Raw genomic sequence first — 25,873 nt, forward strand, 5'->3', positions numbered from 1 at the left:
AACAACTTGATGAATTTTCAGCAGATTTGATCCGTAACATTCTTATAAAATTCTGTTGAATTTCTTTAAATGACACTTTGTCCTTAAGTTCAAATAGAAATGACTTTAAGGTATTAGACCCGTAATGACTATCGGCAATTTCCGTGGGATTTCGTGTTCTCCGTAACGGACTTCGGCATTCTCCGTCCCTTTGCTCGATTGAGCTACATTAGCAGCCGAAGACAGCCGAAGCAGCATCGGGAGATTACGTTATGTCACGTGAATTGCCGAATGTCTTTACAGGTCCATTACTTTATATTACTTTTTCTGAGTGGACACTCATCAAATTTGGTATGTTTTTTGTTTCTTAAAATAAACACAATTCTTACCATTCATGATTTATTGTGTCATACATAATTATATTCTAGGTCAAATATTTGATTTTACGTGAGCAACTTAGGACCACCATGGTCCTCGTGTTTATTAAAATGATAAAATACTAAAGCGTTGCGTTAAAAGACTTATTAAGTGTATCAAATAATTTTGATATTAATTTTGTATTCTGCAGAGGATAACACAGAGGATAAATGGTCTATTTCAGCCCGCGAAATACTTCTACATACGGTGTCTGCTGTACTTTGGATTGGAATTACATTTGTTATCGGTTTGGTTATATTTTGCAGCTGTGAAAACAGTAAGTACGTAGTACGTAGTAAGTCGAGATGAAATGGAATGACGTGCTTGATTTGACAATGAAAAGTATTTTCTTATTACTATTATATTATTTAGAATAGAAACCAAATCTTCACTTGTAAAATACATGTTATATGGCATATCAGACTGGTAGAACAATGTATGTCTGTTACATTCAATAAGTATAAAACCTAGATGTATAAAAATAATATGGAATGCCGTTGCACCATGCTACATTGTAATTACAATAAAGCTAAATGCCATCACCAAAATACAGCGTCAAAACCTTGATCCGAATTGGTAATTGCGAAACGTTTGATATCAAATACCGATACCATTTGAGTTGCAGACTTCTTTTGCCTGCATACAAACTCTGCATACAAACCTTTGTTATCGGATATAAGAAAAAGCATGATAGTATGGCACCCAAAACATTAAGACCCGTCAACGTCCAGGTGGGAAAATTATTTTAACAAAAAATATTTTACTTGCATTACACAGAATGATCACGATTATATGGTTACGAAATATCCTTTCTATTTTAACGGATGTACTTTCGCTTAATAAATAAATCTCTTATGAGCGCTAGAACGTACTTAATAATCTGGCGTGTTGCTCTCACTACTGCCAACGAACTGAGTTCTTTCTTGACGATAGAGTCTAGACATTTTTTTGTATTCTTATGTAAGTTCTTAATGCCAATGAAACCGCTGACTAAAATTTTAGCATTGAAAACATGCACGATATTGTCGTGCACAATACACATTTTACATATATGTATAGGGATCCGCAGTACAGATCGAGATAACTACAATTATTTTGTTTGTTTGAATCATGTGTAAAATAAGGAAATATTTAAGTGACTGAAATTAAGTATTCGTCTTTAAAAATGAATATGTTATTCAAAAATGAAAAAGTGTCGCGTTAGAAGTTTATTAAGTGTACATACATCATATCGTTCTGTCGCACCATTTTGTTTCTTCCTTTCCGTTTCTTATCTTGCGCCGTGTTTTGTTAAGGACGTACCTTAACATTTGTATGTGCGCATGCCAAACCGGAAGTTAACGTGACAATTTATGACAACGCTTACGATAAACTACACTCATAGACATTTATAATCGGTCACCTAAGATTTTCATATATTTCTTTAAGAATACACTGAAAATAAAAAATAAAGTATACAATTAATTTATTCAATATCTTACAAACAATATGGTTAGTTTCATTTCATTAGAACATTTGAGATTTGGTAACAACAACAGTTTAAATAACAATACCCACACATTTTAATGTCACACTTTCTCTTTGTCGAATTAATATTATTTGAGAGTTGCTCAAAAGAAGAATTTGACGCTTGCCACAGCAATTGAATCTAAATGATCGCATAATAAGTGGCAGAATATCGCACAAGGCATCATTAAGAGATATATCATTTCGATACGTAGCCGTTTTCAGGCAGTTATCTATGCGAAAATCGGACATACGAGATATTGATTGAAAGTGTGACTTTGAAAAGTTATGAAACCATTAACCGGTCTCTGATCTGATGCTTATTGGTTTAACAATGCTGAAATAATGAACAAACTTCCACAGAAACGCTAAAAAAACATTGTTGCCTTAAAATGACGCCATTTACCCCATGACGTTACGCGTCAGTTACCGCACAAAATTAATAGCTTTTATCTTGGAAGTATGTAATTCTGGACATTTGTTTTCATTTGAAATATTTTTAAACACCATTTATTTGACGAAAAGTTTTTATTCGTTCTGAATAATGATCAATATTTCGTTATGCGGAATGTAAGCATGTGGATTATGGTAACTGATGTTATTGGGAATATACGAGGGGCGTTCAATATGTAAAGATACTCCGTATGTAGTTCCGTAACCGCTTGTTATTTTTAGATGCGGTTTTTGGCACATTATAGAGCAATTTATTGGAAATACAATGCTTATAAATTATAAAAGTCGGCAGGTTCAAAGTAAAAATATAATCATTTTAGTGAGGTGTACTCAGGTATACTGGACCATAATTATAATTAAGGTTTGTCCTGGGCAGCCAGAGTCTCGGTAAAATAGAATAACTTGTAAAATCACAAAATTCTATCATTTTTCTACGAGGTACAGCAATTTGTGATGCGTTTGCGTTTTTAAATTATTTATTGCATTTTTAATTTTACAACATATCTAAAAAATCTAAACTCATGGTTGATTCCATCTGGAATGAGTGTTGAGAGCGATTAATCAAAGTTGTAAGAACTAGTTTCGCAATCGAGAATTAAGATATTAGTATCAACTTAAAATACAACCATTTTTTAAACGATGATTATCGCGCCTGACAAAATTGCAGAGGCTTATTATACTCACCTTATCATTTTTCGAGTAAAAATATACACACTCAATTTAAAACTGTTATAAACATTTTTATTTTAGTTTTCAAATGTTTTTGCGAAGATCATGATTTGTTTTATCTGTTTAAACTGAAAATTGAACTATAGTTCTAGTTGTTGAAAAGTAGAATCAAGGAATTGCTTATTATAATCTCAGTATTTTTGACATAAAATTGTCTAGTATACCCGAGTACACCTCACTCAAATGATTATATCTTTACTTTGAATGTATCAATTTTTATAAATTATATAACATTTAGTTGCCAATAAACTGCTTTATAATGTGCCGAAAACCGCATCGAAAAATAACAAGCGGTTACGGAACTACATACGGAATAACATTACATATTGAACGCCCCTCGTAGTTGGATGAAAGGTTAATTATTATTGTCATTTTCAAATAAAATTAGGCATTTTGATTTGTAATACCTCTGTTTCCGTTTCCGTTGGTAATTTGGTACTGATATACTAAAACTATGCTCTTAAATTGTCCAAATTTCAGAAGAAAATAGTGATTTCTTGAATTAATGTTTCCGTAAAATATATATCTAAATGTAAAATTCAAAGGAGTTGCTACTGGTATATTTAAGCCTTAGCCTGCTGGCGGCAAGTGATTCTGCCTTTGCGGCCAGTGCAGACCATGTTTTGAAGCTACATTAAACGAGAACGATAATTTACTTTAATATTTTACTAGGAAGTTACAATAAAAGGCAATGAATAAGATATTTCAAACATCTCTGTCATGGCTACTTTAAACGTTCAGATACATATTAAAGAATGGCACTGAAGCCGTCCAAAAACCCGTTATCATACATAGTTGTTTAAAAATGAGAGAAAATTACCATGGAAACACGAGCCCCGCAATTTATACATTTTAAGCTTATATTAGAAAGCTAACGCGCATACTAGTAAAATTAGCAACTACGCAGACTCCTACGGATAACAGTGAAACCGAAATACAATACATTGCAACGGTTAAACTAATTTGAATTTGTCCTGGTAACCAGGTATACTACCTCCTTAATTGTAGGACCAATATGTGTACAGCTATGTAACAAAATCGGAAACGTTACAGATATGCGAAAATTGAAGCAGTTTAGGTTCTAATCGACCGGTTCGATTATATGAAGTAGGCTAAGAACGATGGGTCATATTCCAGTTATTTGTATTTTCATGTATTGATATTTTCCACGAGAAAGTGACATAAATTTCTTTGAAGAAAAGCAGGATATGTGCATTTAAGAAATAATGTTAAGAAAATCCGTGGTTTAACGTTATTAATACACGGAAAGAGGTTATACGTCCGCGAAATAATTTCACGAGGGAGTAGCCCGAGCGACGTATAATCGATTTTGAGTGTATTAATTTAGGTAAAACACGATTTTGCTATACATTATTTCGATTCTAATATGCCCTTAAATAGTAGCGGTCTTTCTTGCTCGCAGCAAAAACATTGACGTCATCGCACGTTAGCGTGACTTCATTTTAGTGTAAGCGTGTTTAAACAGAAACAAGCATATTAGAATTAAGAAATAATGTATCTCATCCAGTGATTTGTCGTTGAATAAATCATTGTTTGGAGTTCAGATGCGAAGGAATTATATCACGAGGGCGCAGCCCGAGTGATATAATAATACGCATCTGAACGACAAACAGTGATTTATTCAAGAGCAAATCACTAAATGAGATATATTATTTCGATTCTAACACGTTACCAAGGATTTTTAAGTACATCCTTGACGACATTCATTAAATATTTGCCCGTTTTCAATCGGTTTCTTTTCTAGCGCGCCGCTATGCCGTTTGACGCCATGACGTAATAATTGTGACGTCAGAACAGTGATTTGTTGTATAATAATTCACTGTTTTCTGCCTTATTTGTTTAATAGGAAAATGAATCGGATCGTGTTAGAATTACTGGATTTGTGGTTTCTGTAAAGGTCTTTTCAAAATGATGGTCGAGTGATAGCGCTTGAAATCATTTTTCCATTATATATAGTGCACGAGGTTCGTGTAACTGTTCATGAAAAAGATCAAGTGATAATTTTAATGATGGTGATATTACCGCCTAATAATTGTTTAGAACGAATCGAAAATACCCATATAATATATATATATATATATATATATATATATATATATATATATATATATATATATATATATATAGAGAGAGAGAGAGAGAGAGAGAGAGAGAGAGAGAGAGAGTATGAGAAAAAATATATATGTTCAAACAGTGTCAAAAGTTTAATTATAAACCCGAGCGTTTTCGGCTTTAAAAAAAGCCTTTTTCAAGGGTAGCATAAATCAAAACAACACAGCAACGGCGTAAATACCGCCTGTATAGTTCGATATATAAATACTCAGAGTATTTGAGTATTTATATATCGAACTATACAGGCGGTATTTACGCCGTTGCTGTGTTGTTTTGATTTATGCTACCCTTGAAAAAGGCTTTTTTCAAAGCCGAAAGCGCTCGGGTTTATAATTAAACTTTCGACACTGTTTGAACATATATATTTTTTCTCATACTCTATAATTTTATCTTTATGTTCTTGTATCTATATAAGTGACATATTAAAGAAAAAACATCAACGAAATGCCTTTCAAACACACTGGATCCCGGAAGGATACAAGAACATAAAGATAAAATTATATATCGGCATCTATAGGAATAACCAGTCTGAGATTGTTACATGTAATTTCGTTGTTAACTTACACTTACTTTTAAATATATGTATAGCTCTGAAGTCTATAGAGACGGTAGCCCTTTAAATTATACAATTACAAAGCGTCACTCAGAATATTCAGGCGAAATTATGCCTATGTAAACAGTGTATTCATAATTTGATCTGAAACAAGCATGTTCAAGATTGGACGTGAAAGTAAACGTTATAAAACAAATTTATTGACATTATTCTCAATCTGTATTTTACTTTTCCCTTTTATTTGAGAGTGTTAGACTTTCAGTATAAGAAAATTGTAAATATAAATAAATATAACAAGTTCACATTTCTTAACATAATGAAAGCTTTTTTATATCTTTCAGCTTGCGATTGCTGTGTTGGGTTACCATTAGGTATCGTCTTTGGAATTCTGTTTTTCACACACCTAGTTCTTTGGTTTATATTACTACGTGTCCTATACAATAGGAAGGGGAAAGGTGAGTTTTTGCCGCACATATGTTAGATAATAAAGCATACGGCCTCGAATAAAGTGTATTTTTCTTTTACATTTTAACTAATCTGGGGACAGTGTGCCCAAGGTGAGCTATGATCTCAAAATCTATATTAAAATGTATTTGGCCAAGCACTCTCAGCTAAGTCCGATAGTGAATAATGATTGCTCCCGTAACACAAAATTTACTCTAAATTATCATACTTACCACTGGTAGCACATTGAACGCAAACTTTGTGAGCAACCTTTTCAAAAGGTACATGGAACATATTTGGACAAAAGATATAGGACATGTTGGATTATAGGTAATAACATTGCTCCTGGCTTTTTGAATTATTCGCAATGCCTTACTGTATATTGCCGAATCGTTTAAACAATTTAGAGGCCACATTGTCTACCTAGTTTATATGAAAGGGGATCAGAATGCTGGTCTATCAAATCTTGGTCAGTTTTAAAAATCCACACGCATAGCTCAAAAGGGAAAGCGCAGTTCTACGGATCGCGGGGTCGTGAGATCGATTCCAGTGCGGGGCGTACATTGTGCCTGAAATCAATTATCCTAGTAGTATAGTAATTGTTTGTTTTGGCACTTTAACCCCACTTAACCTTTTGACCACTTCTAAAAAACCGACCAATGCCGGACAATTTAAAATACTTTAAAAACCACAGATTTTAAACAGACTAAAAAGTTTTAAATATATATAATATAAGATGAGTTTACAAAATAAAATATATTGTTTGAAAGAAAGAAAATTTACAGATAATGTAAATCCTCACTTTGTTACAACAAAAAACGGGAGGTTAATGATAAAAGCAAAATGTAAATCTTGCGGAAAAACGAAATCAAAATTCGTTAAAAACAAAACTGGAGGTAAATTAGATATCCATAAAGCAATGTTACCTTTGTTACCTAAGAAAGGTTTAACACTTCCAGGATATAATTATTGTGGGCCAGGAAATCCCCTAGATAATGGACCCCCTGTCAATGAACTGGATGCAGTATGTATGGACCATGATTTTTGCTATGACAGTGGTGTAAAAAAGGGTACATGTGATAAGCAAATGCTTTCCAATTTAAATAAAACTAAATCAAAAACATTTGGAGAAAAGATTGCAAAACATTTAGTTGTAAAACCAGCTATCAAAACGAAATACACACTTGGTCTTGGACAAAAACAAAAGTCAAAAAACGGGAAAAGGGGGTAGAGTATACCCCCGGAATCACATGGAGCGATGAATTAGCAGAAGAATTACACAAACCAATTAAAAGAAAATTTAGGAAACGAAGAGTGATAGTTAATGATATTGATGATACTTGGTCAGCTGATTTAGTTGACATGCAAGCTTTTTCAAAATATAATAAAGGAGTAAAATACTTGTTAACCGTTATTGATATATTTAGTAAATATGCTTGGGTTATTCCATTAAAGAATAAAACTGGAGAATCTGTTACAGAAGCATTTGAAAAAATAATTTCTGGAGCTTCAGCTCCTGATGAACTTCACGCTCGACCTGAAGATAGAATTCAGGGACGAAAGTCCCCGAAGACTGCAAGGATTCCACAAAATTTATGGGTGGATGAAGGAAAAGAATTTTATAATAAAAAGTTTGAATCATTTTTGAATAAAAATAAGATTAATATGTACCATACATTTAATGAAGGAAAGGCTGTAGTAATAGAAAGATTTAATAGAAGTTTAAAAAGAATAATGTGGAAATATTTTACGGCAAATAATACTTATACTTATTTAGATAATTTGCAGGATATGGTTGATAAATATAACAAAACAAAACATTCTAGTATAAAAATGACACCAACCGAAGCTAGTAAAAACTTAAATAAAGGTACTGTTTACTTTAATTTATATGGTGATTTAAAGATACCAAAGAGCAAAGCAAAATTTAAAATTGGTGATCGAGTTCGCTTAAGCAAACTTAAAAGGCATTTTGAAAAAGGATATACACCAAACTGGACAGAGGAAATATTTATAATTTATAAAATTAATAATACAAATCCCAGAACATACTCTATTAAAGATTTAAATAATGAAATAATTCAAGGTTCATTTTACGGACAAGAACTTTTACCTACTACACAAGAAGTTTTTAGAATAGAAAAAGTTATTAGACGAGACTATAAGAAAAAACAAGCTTTAGTAAAATGGAAGGGTTATAGCGAAAAATTTAATAGTTGGGTTCCGTTTAGCGATCTTGAACAAATTTAATTTAGAAAATAAAAAAGTTTAATTATATAAATGAGCAATAAAAATCTAATTTCTAATAATGGAATAGAAACAATAGATCAACTAATTATTCACTTAACTAAACTAGCTGCTGCTTACAGAAAAAGTTATAAGTTTTGCGGAAGAGTAAGTACTGGATTATATATTACAGCAGGTATTTTTGGTTGCTCAGCTGCATTAGCACTTGTTCCAACTATTCCTGTATTTGTAGCAGTTGCTGGTGCTGTTCCATCAGTAATTACCATATTTACTAACAGACTAAAACTTGACGACAAGAAATTTATTTTAAAAACACATCATCACAAAATAAAACAACTTATAACAAAAGCACGGATTGGAAAAGTAAATAAAGAAGATCCAAATAAAGTTATTCAAGATATTTTTACAATACTATTAGAAATGCAGAAAGAAAAAAATTATTCAACACCTCTTGAAATGCATATGAAGGAATTTAAACTTAACGGATATAAAAGTAAAAAAGAAGAAGAGTTATATTAACTTTAATTAAAGATTTTTTCTATAAGTATTTTATATAAATGAGAAAAATTATATCAGTTGAAGGTAATATTGCATCAGGAAAAAGTACGTTTTTAGATATTATTAAAGAATATAATCCTAATTTTAATATAATTCCAGAACCAATTCACGAATGGCAAAATGTTATGGACTCTGATTATAATTCATATAACCTTTTTGAACTTGCTGCTCAAGAACCTTCCAAATATTTATTTCCTTTTCAGTTAACAACTTTAAACAGTCATATAAAAATGTTATCTTCTGCTAAACAGTTTGATGGTGTTTCTGTCCTTGAACGTTGTTATTTAACTAACAGTAACGTTTTTACAAAACAACATCACGACAATGGTGTTATAAATGACCCCGAGTGGGCAGTATACAATCTTTTCTTAACTGATCATATTATAAAACCATACGGAAAAAACCCTATTGATGGATTTGTTTATGTTAAAACCGACCCAGAAATATGTTTTAAAAGACTTCAAAAAAGAAACAGAACGGAAGAAAACAAAGTTGGTTTAGATTATTTAGAAAAACTACACAAATTACACGAAGAATGGTTAAACAGAATGTCTCAAGAAGGTATTAAAATTTTAACAGTTGATAACAATTTAGAAAAAATGACTTTAAAATCTTATTCAAAAGATATAGATAATATAGACAAATTTCTCAAATCAATATAATTTCATTAGGTGCGTTTTTAAAGATTTTTTTCTATAAGTATATTATATATAGATGGTTAATAGAAAGGTAGATAGAATGATTATGCCAAAATTATCTAGCACTTTAGGAGAAATAATGAATCCAGACAAAAATTCATATAAGAAAGTTCTTAAAAGAAGAAATGTTATTAAATATTGGTTAAATCAAATAGTTAGCGATGAATATAAAAATCATGTCATTGATAAATTACAAAATGTTATAGATCCTTATCTTTTAAAAAATAATTTATTTGAATGGAACTGTGGTTGTCTATTAACTGAAGAAGAAAATGCTGAAAGATTATGTGATTGTCCCAGACCAAATAATATTCGAAACAATCCTAAAAAAGTTATTGTAACCGACTGTGATACTAATGAAGAAAAAACATATAAAAGCAATTATGCAGCGTCTAAAGACCTTGGTATTAATTCTGGGTTAATAACAATGTGCTGCAAAGGAGAAAACCGAGTAAAATGTGGAATATCAAAAGTTAATGGAAAAAGATATAAATTTAAATATTTTATTTCTTCTTAAAGATAATTTAAAACTTTATTTATTTTATTATTTTTTTAATTATTTTTTTAATTATTTTTTAAATCCTTTTTTGCTTAACGAATTTTTATTTTCTAAATATATATATAGATGGAAATCGAGAGATTTACAAAACAATATTATAGAAATTTGAAATTAAAATTACATATAGACAAGATCCAAAAAATCAATTATATTTAACTATAAACGACTCTTATGAAATACTTAAATCTGAACTTAAAACTTTAAAAGGTATAAAAATAAACGTTGTTTTAAAAATAACTTTTGCAAAAATGGATAAAACTGATACAATATATAAATCAGCTTATTTTCAATCAAAGGCTTTAGAAATAATTAATACAAATGAATAAAAAAAACTTTACATCAAGCTTTTGATGAAATATAAATAGAATTGGTAATTGGATTTCTGAAGGAAGTGGCTGGAGAATAGAGTCAGTTGATGCTCATTATATAAATAGATATAAGTATAATCCATTGGCTGCTTCAAGTTATTTAGAATTACCAAAACCATTACAACATCCAATGAAAGGATTAAAAAATATAAAGAATGATGATAACGAATGTTTTAGATGGTGTCATTTAGCTTACAAATTTCCTGTTGAAAAAAATCCTCAAAAATTTCAAAATATAAAAAACATATAAACGATCTTGATTATACTGAATTAAATTTCCTGTTACATTAAATCAAATACCTAAAATTGAAGTTTTAAATGAAATATCATTTAATATATTTGGTTATGAAGAAAATAGTATTTATCCATTGTACATATCAAAATATCAATACGAAGACACTGTGACATGTTGCTAATTACTAATGATAAAATAAATGATAAAATAAATGATAAAATAACTGATGATGACTGTAAACCCTCAAGAACTGTAGTCCAACATTATGTTTGGATAAAAGACTTAATAGATTAATGAATAACAAAAAAAAATACAAACAAGAAACATTTTTGTAAAAGTTGCTTACAACATTTTACTCAAGAAAGAATATTAAATGAACATATTCCAAATTGTTTAGCTATTAATGGGATCCAAGGTGTAAAAATGCCAAAAGAGGGAAGTAAAGTACAATTTAAAAATTATCATAAAGGTTTAGCAGTACCTTTTGTAATTTATGCTGATTTTGAATCAATAACTAAAAAAGTTTTAACTGCTTTACCATCAACTGAATCTTCATTTACTGAACCATATCAAAATCATATAGATTGTGGTTACGGCTATAAAGTTGTTTGTTGCTATGACGATAAATATACTAAACCAACCCAGATTTATAGAGGTCCTAATGCAGTTTATAAGTTTATTGAAAAAATGCTTGAGGAAGAGGAATACTGTAAAGAAATATTTAAAGAACATTTTAACAAAGAACTAAGAATGTCTAAAAAAGATGAAAGTGAATTTAAAAAACAAAAGTTTTGTCATATCTGTGAAAAAGAATATAAGGAAAATGAAAATGGACCAAAGGTCCGAGATCATTGTCATATAACAGGAAAATTCAGAGGAAGTGCTCACTCAGAATGTAATATTAATTTTAAACTAACACATAAAATTCCTGTTATTTTTCATAATTTAAGAGGTTATGACGGTCATTTTATTATGCAACAAATAGGGAAATTTAAAAAAGAAATTAATGTTATTCCTAACAATATGGAAAGATATATGGCATTTATGATTTCTGACTTGGTCTTTATTGATTCATTCCAATTTATGTCTCAATCATTGGATAACCTAGTAAAAAATATTCCAGAATTTAAATACTTATCTCAAGAATTTGATTGTGAAAGCATTAATTTATTAAAAACAAAAGGTGTTTATCCATATGATTACATGGATTCATTTAAAAAATTCAAAGAAACAAAATTACCTTCTAAAGAAGAGTTTTATTCAATTTTAAATGAAACACACATATCTGATAATGAATACGAACATGCTAAAAATATCTGGAAAAAATTTAAAATAAAAACAATGGGAGATTATCATGATTTATATTTAAAAACTGACGTATTACTTTTAGCTGATGTATTCGAAAATTTTAGAAAATTATGTTTAGAGTACTACAAATTAGATCCTTGTCATTATTTTAGTAGTCCTGGGTTAGCTTGGGATGCAATGTTAAAAATGACTGGAATTAAGTTAGATTTAATAACTGATATTGATATGTATCTTTTTATTGAAAAGGGACTGAGAGGAGGAATAAGTTATATTTCAAACAGATATAGTAAAGCAAACAATAAATATATGAAAGATTATAATTCAAAAGAAGAAAGCAAATACATTATGTACCTCGACGCCAATAACCTTTACGGTTGGGCTATGTGTCAACCTTTACCCTCTGGAAACTTTAAATTTATATTCGAAAAACAATTCAAGAAATTAATTGCAAAAGGTAAAACTAACTTTATAGTTGAATGTGATCTTGAATATCCAAAAGAATTTCATAAAACCCACAATGATTATCCTTTAGCTCCTGAAAAAATTAAAATACCAGATCAATGGCTTTCTGATTATAGTAAAAATATTAAAACAGAATTTGAAATAGGAAAAAGTAACGTAAAAAAATTAGTTCCAACTTTAATGAAAAAACAAAATTATGTAGTTCATTTTAAAAATCTTGAACTATATACACAATTAGGGTTAAAAGTAACAAAAATACATAAAATATTAACTTTTGATACATCTTGGTTAAAAAAGTATATTGATTTTAATACTCAAAAAAGATCTAAAGCAAAAAATTCATTTGAAAAGGACTTTTTTAAGTTAATGAAAAATTCTGTATTCGGTAAGACGATGGAGAATTTACGTAAGAGGGTTAATATTAAATTAACACATGATGAAAATATTTTATTAAAATACATAGCCAAACCTTCATTTGTTAGTTCAACGATGTTTAACTCTAACCTTTTTGGTATTCATAGAATAAAAGAAAGTTTGTTATTAAACAGACCTTGTTATGTTGGAATGTGCATTCTAGATTTATCAAAATATTTAATGTATGATTTTCATTATAATTACATTAAGGAAAAGTACGAGGGTAATTGTAAATTATTGTTTACTGACACTGATTCATTATGTTATGAAATAAAAACCAAAGATGCATATGAGGATTTTTATAAGGACAAAGATTTATTTGATAATAGTGATTACGATAACAACTCAAAATTTTATTTTGATAATAATAAAAAAGTAATTGGAAAATTTAAAGATGAAGCTGCCGGCATTCCCATTGTTGAATTTGTTGGATTAAGAAGTAAAATGTATTCTTATTTATTAGAAAATTCATGTGAGCATAAAGCTCAGATTAACATTAAAAAATGTAAAGGAATTAAAAAACTTGTTGTTAAGAAAACAATAGTTCATAAAAATTACAAAGATACTTTGTTTAATTCAACCCAAAGTAATCACACCTTTAAAGTTATTCGTTCTAATAAACACAATCTTTCCAGTTATGTTATAAATAAAACATCTTTATCATGTTATGACGATAAAAGATATATTCTTGATAATGGTATTGATACATTAGCTTATTCTTAAATTAATTCTTAAATTAAAACTTAAATTAAAACTTAAATTAACTCTTAAATTATAGAACCATAAATTGTTAACTGAATATTCATAACGTTTAAAGAATTAATATAAATAACATCATTTATTTTAAATTCATTTGCATAATTAATAGAAATAGATTCATTTTTTCTGTTATTTTTTGCATTGTAACTTTGAAGAATTACATTTTCTTTATTTTTTAGTTGTAATTTAGCTTCTCCTTTATCTAATTTAATTGCATCAACAAGAATAATTAAGATGGAATTAAAATTAATTCTTACATTATTACCTTTTTGAACTAAACCAGGACTAGCATTTACAGTTTTCCATTGAAATAATCCACCATCGGTATCTTCGGTATAACATGTTAAGAACAATGGAGGTTTTCTTTTAATTTGTGTGAGCTTCCAGCTCTCAGGGACTGACGTCCATCTTTCTATTTTATTTACTTTTTCATTTATATTATTGAATATTCCCATTATATTAATTATTCCAGTTAAATAAAAACACAGTTTTAATAAGTTTAATTTACATGTCCTTTTTTATTAAAATAATTTATAATAGTTTGTTCATTTACTCTTTGATTATGAATTTTTAGTATTTTATACAATAAATCATACAACGGTACTTTATCTTGTAACATTTTAATGAAAAATAAACAATAATATCCGCAGAGTATACTTGTTTTGTCTTGATATTGAACATTGTTGTATTTTACATTTGGTATATACTTAATTACTTCTTTCGGCGGAGGAAGTCCAAATGGATCGAAATACAAAGCATTTCTCAGAAAACCTCTGGTTTTATCGAAGTACATATTATTAAAGTAACAAACCCAATGTGTTCCAGGACCAACAGAGTCGTCCAAATTTATAATTCCACACTCGTCCTTTTCTTTTAATTTTAGTAAATTATTTCTACTAAATACACCCCTAAAGTTTTTAATTTTTAATTGTTTTACCCATTGTTCAATTTCAAAGTTAGATATTGGTTTGTTTATAAATTTTATTTTTTTTTTACTATAGGAATTCGTCTGTAAGGTCTCCGTTGAGAATCAATCTGTAGTCCTTTCCCACTTAACAAAGATGTAATCAAAGGTATCCCTAGACTAGCAGCCAACATACCTAAAAACCCACCGTCTTGTTTTTGTTTTTGTGTTAATTTAATCACTCCAGATCCTACTAATTGTTTTCTTTGATTAGGTGTAAGATACGGTGATATCATATTTCTCTTATCATTAGCTACTGAATAATACCATTTCCAAGTATTTTACTAACACCAGTACTGGCTAGCCCAGACAAAGCACCAATGCCTAAAGGGGCTAATATTTTTGGAGCTATTTTTGCTGCCATTGGAAGAATTGTTTTTTCCTAACAAACCAGCCAAAGCTCCTAAAAATCCACCATTTTGACCTTGACTGGACATTTGTTTTTTCGAAATTGTAATTTCTAATCCCTTCTTATTTGCAACAGCTTTTTTAATTTGATTAATTTGTGTTTTTGTTAATAGTAAAGGGAAGTTTCCACGTAATTGTTCATGTTTTAATCTAAAAGTATGTGGAATTTTATTATTATAAGCTTGTGCTAAATTTTTCTTTTGTCCATCTGTAAGGTTAACTTTATATTCAATATAATTTGATGTGTGGTTGTTTACAACCCCAGTGTTTTTAATACTCATTATATATAATTTATATTTATTTTATTTAAACAATAACAAGTTCATTTCCAATAGTATTTATTTCAACTGTTTCTTCATACAATACAATTGCGTAAACACGAATATTGGCTGCCGGCCGAACATTTAATTTAGCTGTTAATGTAATGTGTTTAGGATCTTCTGTAGTTACTTCCTTTTTATATTCCAAGTTAAAATGAACAAATCCAAACAAACTTTGAAAATTTGATCGATTTAAGAGACTTCCAGTAGTCTTATTATTTTGTTTATAATAATAATTAATTACATCATCATATATTCTTGATATACTTGTGTATTCTGTTTCTGGATAAAAAAACACCATTACCAACTTCAAGACGACAAGAGCTCAAAGTACAAACATTATCATCTGCTGCATCAACTTTAAATGTATCTAATAAATGTGGATTCTGTCTTTGTGCATTACTTTTATCAGGTCGTTGTAAATAAACAAATACATGTTGTGGTTTTGTTACACCAGCTGTTATTCTAAAAGTTATGTTCGTCTGTCGTGTATCAGTTGATTGTGTCACCATTTCCCTAAGGTATGACCATCTTGCTTTTTTAAATCTTTCAGTAGTAATTAGATCAAACCCAAATTCATTAAAAATTAAACGTGGAACCCATAGAATTAATTTTGTTACAATTACCCTACCTGGATCAGCAGCATTAGCTCTAAAAATTAATTCATCATCATCTGTCAGCTGCAGTGTTATTTGAATTTGACTTGGAGGTAAAATATTAGTTTCTAAACCCTGAAAAAATGAATAATTATTTAATGGAATTTTAGCATTTACCTCTTTACCACCTTGGATTAATAACTTCCTAGAAGCAAAACCCGAATTATTATCAGCGGCAGCAGTAGCAGTAGTATCTAAATAAATAAACTCATTTGTTCCAGTTGATTTTGCATAATCTTCAGATAGTTCAACCAAACTCTTTACATTTATTACTTTGTATAAATTATTACAATCATATACAATTTTTCCATTTTGTTTAACCACTAATTGATCAATTAATGAAGCTGCATTATTAATTAGAGCAATTTGATCTCCATCACCGTAATTATTACCATTAGCAAGCTTATTTACTTTAAAACTTACTTCAAAATAAGCATTAAACCAATCAAAATATGAACTTCTATCATTAATTGTAAAGTGATATCCGTTTTTTTGTTGCTTAACATTATTTCCCAAGACTGATATTAAAGCTGTATCTAATTGAATAGGAGTTAATTCATATCTTTCACAATATTCTTTTGTTCTAAACATGTATATATTATATATTAATTTATATTTTTTATTAAAGTTAAAACTTTAGTTTTTATTTTATTTTTTATTTTATTTTTTATTTTTTATAAATTAATCTGTTAATACGTTTTTGTTGAGCTGAAGTTCCAGCACGAGCTAAAGCTCCAGATCCTGACAATATTCTATTTATTCTCATATGAATATCCTCCTCATTATCATTATTATTTTTATTATTATTTTTACTGTTATTCTTTTCTTGTAATTCCTTGGCAATTAAATTACCAACTGCCGGAGCAGGTTTCTTTTTAAGTTTTTCAAAAATTTTATTTACAGCTAAATTTCCAACTTCTGTTCCAACCTTTTTTGTTCCACTTTCAAGTGCTGCTTTTCCTGCTGTTTCCAAAGCTTTTTTTCCAGCTGTGCTAATTGAAGATGCGGCTGAACTTGAAAGCAATTTCGTTAAAGTGTCAAAGATACCTGTCCCGTGTATGATTTCTTTTCCTGTGTGAGCATCAACATAAATAAATATTCCTTTATTTTTGTCATAAACTTTTTTGTACATTATATAAAACTAAATTTTAATAAAAGTTTTAAAACTTTAGTTTTAATTAATTTCTTTTAAAATTAGTGTAAAACTTGTTTCAACCTCATTAAAATTAATTATTCTACCAAATACATCTGTAATATATATTCTAATTGAATTTATAATATATTTATTAATTTCAGAATATCCAACTCTTTCTGGTTCTTTTGTAAATGGATAAGCTCTTGTTAAATCTGCAGTACTTAAAGCATAGATAATATCACTGAAATTACCATCAACAAGTGAATTATCAATAAGATCACAATGAATGTAAATTGTATCCACAGAGTTAGTTATATTTGGTGTTTTAGTTCCCCATTCAGTATTTTCTAATTTTTTTTTCTCAAATCCAAGCAATGTATGAAAATTTGATATTTCCAAATCCAACTTAAAATTATCTGTAATTGAAATCAAAATCTTAAAACTACTTAAATCAAATTCCAAACTTATTGGAGCAATTTCTGATTTATTAAATTCAAAATCATCATTACTTATTAATGTTTCCCTAATATAATTATTAATATCTGTGTAACTGTAAGAACCATTTGTAAATATAATATCTTTCCAATCCTTACCATTATGATAACGAATTCTTTTATTGTCATATTCATCACTAATATTATGCCAAGAGTAGGTCATAGTGTTAATACTATCCAAACCAACAACGTAAGTTTTATTTTTATCTAAAATTAAAGAACGACTAAATCTGATTGTAAAATCACTCGGAGTATTTTTATTATCTTTAACTGTTTCAGAACTTAATACTATTTTTTGTTCCATTTATATATAAATAAAGTTTAAATTCAAGAAAAATAATTTTTATATAACATTTCATGTTGTTCTGGTAACAATGTTTTCATTTTTAATAGTTCATCAATTATTCTAATACCTTCATTTTTTAGTTCTTCATTATTATTTCCAGCATCAATTGAACCACAAATTAACTCCAAGTCATTAACCAATTCTTTTGGATTACATGGACAAACGTCATAACCTTGTCCCCTAATTACTTTTTTTAAATTTCATAGATCTTTTATTGATAGGTAATCCTGACTTTTCTGTTAATTCTTTGAATATTTTTCTTGAATGAATTGAATGTTTTTTATTATTGTTATATCTTTTATTAATCAAATCAATTAAATCATCATCTACTTTAGTGTTAATGACTTCTTTTCCAGTTATTCTATCCTTAGCAATTAATTTGTTTTGACCATAAAGTTTATTTAAGTTAATAATTAAATTACCATATTGTCCATTTGGTAAAACTTTATATGGGTTATGATGTTTTATTCCTTTTCCGTATGTAGGAGCTAAATTAAAAGTATTTATCAACCGTTTTTTGTACTTTATGAGTTCATCTCGATCATGTTTTAATTCTTTTACTTTTTCTTGCTTATTTAGATCTTTTGAATTTGATTTGCCAGTTATTGAACCATTTAATTTTTGAATATTTTCAGTAACATCATCTATTGTAGCTTTAAGATCGTCTTTATCTATTTTATCTGGATTAGATTCATCTGCAATAAAAAAGTCAAACATTTTAGACGGTTTGTAATATTTATATTCTTTTAAAACATTACTATCCAAACCAGCATCCAAATTTACTGTAGGTATTTCCTTTTCTTTCGGTCTTGTCTCAACAATTTCAGGAAATTCTTCTGATTCTTCAGTTATTCCCATCTTTTCTCTTCCGTAATCTTCTAATCTTTTAAGTTCATCTTGAGGAACCCATCCAGCTGGTTCATCTCCCCAATCTATTGGTGTATAGGGAGTCGGGTTTAAAACTTGTTGCTTTTTAGATTCATCTTGCATTCCTTTAGTTAATTCAGCAATACCTTGTGTCAAATCTTCTGATATACTTTTTGGAATTAATGCCAATTGTTGTTTTATTCCAGGTAGTGCTTTTAACTGACTTGATAATTGTTCTTTTTGACTTTCTATTTTTTCAGTAATTGGTTTATAAATTTCAGTATACATATCCCGATTTGTAGCTTTTCTTATTTTTTCTCTCATTATTTCTTCTCTAAGATTTCTCATCTTTTGCCCGACTAATTTTTTTCTTATTCTTATTTCATTAAGTTTTGATTGCATTTATATAATAATGTAAAATAATGTAAAATAATGTAAGATATTGTAAAATAATGTATTATTATATATAAATGGAAATTCCAAATTATGATACAAAAAGTGATAAATCCAATAACTTTAAACAATTTAAGCAATATCCTTTTATGCCAGATTCATGTTTTAGAATGTTAATATGTGGATCTTCTGGATCTGGAAAAACAAATACATTAATGCATATACTTCGAAAACCTCTTATATATTATGATAAATTATACTTATATGCTAAAAACCTAGAACAATCTAAATATCAAGATTTAATTAACAACTTAAACCAAATTGCAAAAAAAATTAAAGTAGATCCAAATGAAATACTTGAATATTCAGCTGATCCCAACCAAATTGAACCTTGTGAGAATCTTGAATCAGAAAAACAAAAAGTAGTAATATTTGATGATTTTGTATGTGAAGATAAAAAAGTTCAAAATGAAATAACAAAATACTTTATTCAAGGACGTCACAAAAACTGCTGTGTTATTTATTTAAGTCAGTCTTACTATAAAACACCAAAAGATATCCGTATCAACTGTTCACACTATATTTTATTTGAAAGTCCAGGTAAAATGGAAAATGATAGGATTTGTAATGAACAAAATATAGATCGTGATACTTTTGCTAATGCAACAAATCAAAAATATGATTTCTTATATATTGACAAACCAAGGAAGTTTTTAAGAAAAAACTTTACTGGTAATATATAATAATTATATAATGGGAGTTTTTAATGATGTAAAACAAATAAGTGAACCTGACAGTATAAGTAAAGTTAAATTTGATATTGATTTAAGTGATTATGCTACTAAAAAGCAATTCAAAAAGCTTAAAAAGGAAACGGAATCGTATCTTCACAGAAATAAGGAACTTGATAACACAATGAACAGAGCATTAGATATGGGAGGTAATGAAATAATCAACCTAGGAAATCCAGATAAACCCAACGATGCAGTTTCAAGACGGTTTGTGTATAAAAAAAATCAAAGTGTAATAGATGACTATAAACTTGAAGATGTCAAAAGTATAAAACAAACACTAGAAGTAGAAGTAAAGAATATTGAAGAATTAACAAAAGATTTTAAAAAGAATTCATTATTAATTAATCAATTACAAGGTAAAATTGAAGAAGAAATGAAAGCTATGACTGATTCTATTAAAGAACTTGAAGAGAAATCTGATTTGACAGATGAAAACATAAAAGAATTATTTCGAGTCAATTTAAACATTTTATACACTCAAGTTCAAGAATTAAAAGATAGTATGATTAAACATGAAGAACTAAAAGACAAGATTATTGAAGCTGAAAAAAAGTTACAAAATATGTATCAGTTAGAAATTAGAACAGAAATAAATAAACTAAATACTGAAATGGCAAAAGGGAATCAAGATTTATTAGAATTATTTTCAAATAAATTTGCAGAATATAAATCTGAATTGGAAAAGGCAGCTTCACAAAGAGGTGATGATCATGACACAGCATTAGATAACCTTAAAAAAGAAATTAATTCTAAAATAGATGACTTTAAAAAACAAATTCGAGTTTGGATTAGTACTGTTGACAACCGTCATAATTTAAAGTATGCAGACTTAAGTAATATTACAAAAAAATTACAAGAAGATATTAATGAATTTAATGCTAAAGTTGAAGAACATAAAAATGAACTGGACTTTGTAGTTGAAAAATCAGTTAAACAAGGAGAGTTAATTACTGCTAATACTGAAGCAATTAACATAATTAATGATCAAATTAAAAAAATAATAAATGATTTGGACTCTGTAGTTGAAATATCAGCTAAACAAGGAGAATCAATCACTGCTAATACCCAAGTAATTACTGCTAATACTAAAGCAATAACCACTAATGTCGAAGAAATTACCACTAATGCTGAAGAAATTACAAAAGTAAAAAATGTTTTTTTAAAACAAGAAACACAATTAGCTAGAACAAAGAATACTGTTGATAGTTTATCTGCTTCTGAAGTTGCCACAACAAAACGACTTGATGATTTAGCTGAAATAATTCTTAAACTTAAAAAGAAAGACAGGAAAATAGAAAAAAGGGTAGAGGAAGTGAGACATGAAGTGTTTCTCTTTGAATACTATTATAATCATACTTTTGATTACATACAAATGAAAAAGTATTTTGACCGTCGTGGTGTCTGGATACATTCAACATATGAAAATATGGCCGGTTTGAATTATTTAAATGAATTTGAAGTAAGACCTGGAATTTTCGTAGATTATGAAAATTTTATACTCATAAACCAAAAATATAAAATAGATGTACTAGATATGCTTTTGAGTGGTGTGTTTATAGTCAGAAAAACCGGAACTTATATAATAGATATTAAGATTTTATTAAAGGGTGCGAGCTCCCCGGGTGAACCGTATAAACCGACTAAAAGCCCAATATCACATTTTATATTTAGGTGGCGGAATTTAAGGCCTCAGGATGATGTTTTATTTTTTAATATATTTGATAATGTAAAAATAACAGCTGAGGCAGCTGAGGACTTTGACACTGATCGGTTAATATCTATGTATAAGAAAAAAATTAAAATTTATCTAAAACAAGGGACAATGTTTGATATTCATCCTTATAACGATTCAGCATCTACAGAATTAACATCTATGCTTTTGATGGGTAGTTACATCAGATTCTACATATCGGATGAACCTGTATCCTATGATAGAAACAGACTTTTTGATTAAAAGTTTAATTAAAGTTTTAATTACTATGTGTACCCTGATAATATACTTACTAATTGAAAATAAGATCAAATATGTTGTATAAACAATATTCAAAAGCGTATGTTCAATCATGCATATGCCTATGGCATACTCAAACGGTTGAGTGATTTCAGTTGTTTGTACTTAAATCTTGTAATACTTGTTTAATAGTAAAAGTGCAAACGTATCAAATTTAAAATCAAACAAAACAGGGAAGTTTAAACGGGATTGTACTACAAAGTAAACATATCGGTTAACTTTATGAATGAAAGTAAATACCAATAGAACGACACCGGTGTCGCTTTACATTGAGCTCACAAACGATATTGATTGATAAACTTGTTAAAGAAAATGACACCGGTGTCGTTAGATTTTGAGGGTACAAGTGTACCGAGTGCAACCGAAGACTGTAGGTCTGACTGGGTCAAAGACCTCGAAGGTTTCAGCTTCGCGAGTTAGTATTATAAGTTTAGGGTTGGGTTAATTGTTGGGTTTAAAACCTGTGGATTTTAAATTGTCCGGCATTGGTCGGTTTTTTAGAAGTGGTCAAAAGGTTAAGTGGGGTTAAAGTGCCAAAACAAACAATTACTATACTACTTATCCTCCTCCTCTGATTCAAGTGGGGAAGTTGGCACATACTTGCGGAGAACAGGTTTGTACTGGTACAGAATCCAGGAGCACTTTAAATTAACTGCTGTCCGCTACAGAACTAAAATACTGTTGGAAAAACGGCATAAATCCCAAACAAAAACAATGTTATATAGGGAAACCCGGTCAGAGAATTTGTCTTCATACAAAAGGTCAATTTAAAAACGAGGTCATCTTTCATTACAAACTAGGTCTGAAATTATATCATATTATAACTCCAGAAGCTACAAATTCTTCTTGTTATACAAACATATCAAACCGGAATGTTCGACTGCATTCATTGGATTCAAACTGGGTCATTTCGGGTAATTCGGAGCACAATATTCGTGTATAAAAACTACTTTTTTCACTGGATCCGCCTATGTATTAACGGGAGAAAAATCGTGTGCAAACAAGGCAATTCACGTGCTGTTAATACCCGACTTTTATTTTGGAAATGCTTTGCCAGGGACATACGTATGTATTTTTGCGCACACTGATATTTGGCATCTGTGTCTTGTTTCTTCCATAACAACCTCTTCTTGTAGCATTATAGATACAATGCAATCCATAGTATGTTTAGCTGTATTAGTTTCCACCCCAGACGTACTGCCCCCATCAATGTACGCACTAGCTTCTCTTAGAGTTCACTCCCTTTACAAAGCGTCTGTTCAGTTATTGTAAATAACTGTGAATAAATAAGTATCGCGTGTAACTTGTGCTATTGCTCGTTTTTAGGTATTATATTTATGATTTTTGTTAGTATCAGTCGATATGTTTATACCTGATTTTTCGCAGAATTCATATAATAAACCTTGAAAAAAGTCACTACCCTCGTACTCATCCGCACTCTAAATGTGTTCGTACTCAAAATAATTCGAATGTAAATTTATTATTCTTAAAATTGTGTTCCTGTTAATCAAATTTTTAAGTAATATGCTATATTATGGGTAATATAACGTTTGTAATAACTGGAAATAAAAATAAGATACTCAAAACCCTTCAAATCACGCTTTTGATAGTGATGTTGATCTGTGTGCCCTGGCTATGGATATTTAAAATATGTTTACCGTTTCCAAGAACAACCGAATGGTAACTAAAAATGTACCGGAATCGTAAAGTCATCACATATGAAAACAATGCATTAAGTCGTCGTGTTATGTTTTTTATGCAAGAATAGCGACAATACACGTTTGTTTTATGTATTAACGTCTGCAGAAGCACAAAAAAACGTGTATTATCCCTACATTTTATACCTGATCTACATGATTATCAGTCAGAACAAATAAGAAATTGTCTTTATGCATTCTAAAAACATGATCATTACAGAATGTTTGTCTCTATATGATCCAGGCCAAGTTCGAACATCCGTTATCTATGATCAAAATGTAGCCGGTGCAAAGCGGGGCGTGAGAGGTGTCGCACATTTCATTACCTCTCATGAACAGATTCAATCAAACCGAATCTGCTATTATTCTTCTTGATTGCATTATTTGCTTCCAAAGGATCTTTTTACAGATTTTATTTTTGATCAATATATTTACATTAATAATAAGCCAAAGAAAAAAAATTTTAATTCTCCAGACCCTATACTTTCTTTCTGATCTAAATGAAACCTGCTCATATAGTTTGTCTTACCCTTAAACCTCGTGTTTGATTTTTTTTTTAAATTTCAGCTCTGGAACATTATAACAAACGCAGCTTAACGAAGACATATAATAGTGTTGTGAAAATGTTGAGTTTGTAACGGTGTTAAACCTTTCGAAAGTCTGGCCCCTTTATGCAGTCCTTTTCCGGAATTCAATGTTGCTACCAGTAAATTTACAATCGTTTTAGCTTAGCTGTTTAGCTTCTATGTTAAACAAGTGTTACGGTCACTAACGCATTGCCTGTACGTTTAAAGCCAGAATCAGTGGTAAGAACATTAGACTAGCACCCGAGCGACTCGGGTTCCAATCCCGCCACAGGCAGTACTGATTTTCGGATCTTCATCATAAAATGATATGCTCTTTGAATTCTTACGACTAGAAGACGTACGATGGGGGCTTGTCCGGGATACGGACTTTTTCTCGTGCCGAAAATTGCACTTTCTATGCCAAAATGGCTTACATGTCATGACATGTGAAGACTTCTTTGAAGCGGGACATTGTTACGGTCGCTTACGCATACACTCAACAAAATTCCTAATCGGTCAGTTTATATTGTATTACTATTTTGTTAATAGTGCATGTATTCACAAGAAATTCTTTTGAAACAAAAACCATTACCCATGTGTCGTAAATCTGTCACGGCTAGCAACATTCCGACAGCTCGATCGCATTGCTCTTGTGTCAATTTCACCATGATATGTGTTTTTCTAGTAGGGCTTTCGTCAGTAATGACAGAAGTGCAAACGAACACGTGCATGTTGGTGCACATGTCCGGCACGTGCAAAATATGTAATATTCGTCAAAACGCCTAATGCGGTTACTTTGGTCGTGAGTCGGTCAAAAATAAATAAATAATTAGCTGCAGTACCTATTCAAATGATGGTATGTGAAATTTCGTGTGAATACATGCATTCTTAACAAAAAAGTAATACAATATAAACTGACCGATTATGAATTTTGTTGAGTGTAGTCTGTATGTTTAAATCCAACCACTAACAACTGCGTCAGGGAGTCAACTCTTTGGCTCAGTGGTAAGAGCATTAGACTAGCACCCAAGGGACTCCAGTTCGAATCACGCCACAGGCATCCTCATAGGATACTAAGTATCCTCTTTGATGTGTTACGGGTAAAAGTCGTTAGATGTGGGCTCGTCCGGGATACTGGCTTTATCTTGTGCCGAAAACTTTTTCTATGCCCAGGTGACTTACACGGCATCATAAATGATGACTTCTTTGAAGAGGGAAGGTGTTACGGTCGCTTACGCATAGCCTACACATTTAAAGCCAATGTTTGATACATGCGTCAGGGAGTCGACTCTTTGGCCCAGAGGTTAGAGCATGAAGCTAGCATCCTAGCGACATGGGTTTGAATCGGAACATTGGCAGTTGGGATTTTCGTTACAGAATGCTGTGCTCTTTGATTTGTT

At 29.7% G+C, this 25,873-nt stretch overlaps 1 protein-coding gene across 1 annotated transcript in view; it reads left to right on the forward strand.

Moving 5' to 3' along the window:
- Positions 1–547: 547 nt before the first annotated feature.
- The window catches only part of LOC128552011 (putative uncharacterized protein DDB_G0289963), a gene marked incomplete at its 5' end in the record, with an annotated part of 51,634 nt that continues 26,308 nt past the window's right edge, over positions 548–25,873 (forward strand). Inside the window, 2 exons of the mRNA XM_053532997.1 lie at positions 548–673; positions 6,112–6,225. Of these exons, the coding sequence (XP_053388972.1) occupies positions 548–673; positions 6,112–6,225 (240 nt within the window). The remainder of the gene's footprint in view (positions 674–6,111; positions 6,226–25,873) is intronic.

This window comes from Mercenaria mercenaria, unplaced genomic scaffold, assembly GCF_021730395.1.
Source record: "Mercenaria mercenaria strain notata unplaced genomic scaffold, MADL_Memer_1 contig_1939, whole genome shotgun sequence".
Lineage (NCBI taxonomy): Eukaryota > Metazoa > Mollusca > Bivalvia > Venerida > Veneridae > Mercenaria > Mercenaria mercenaria.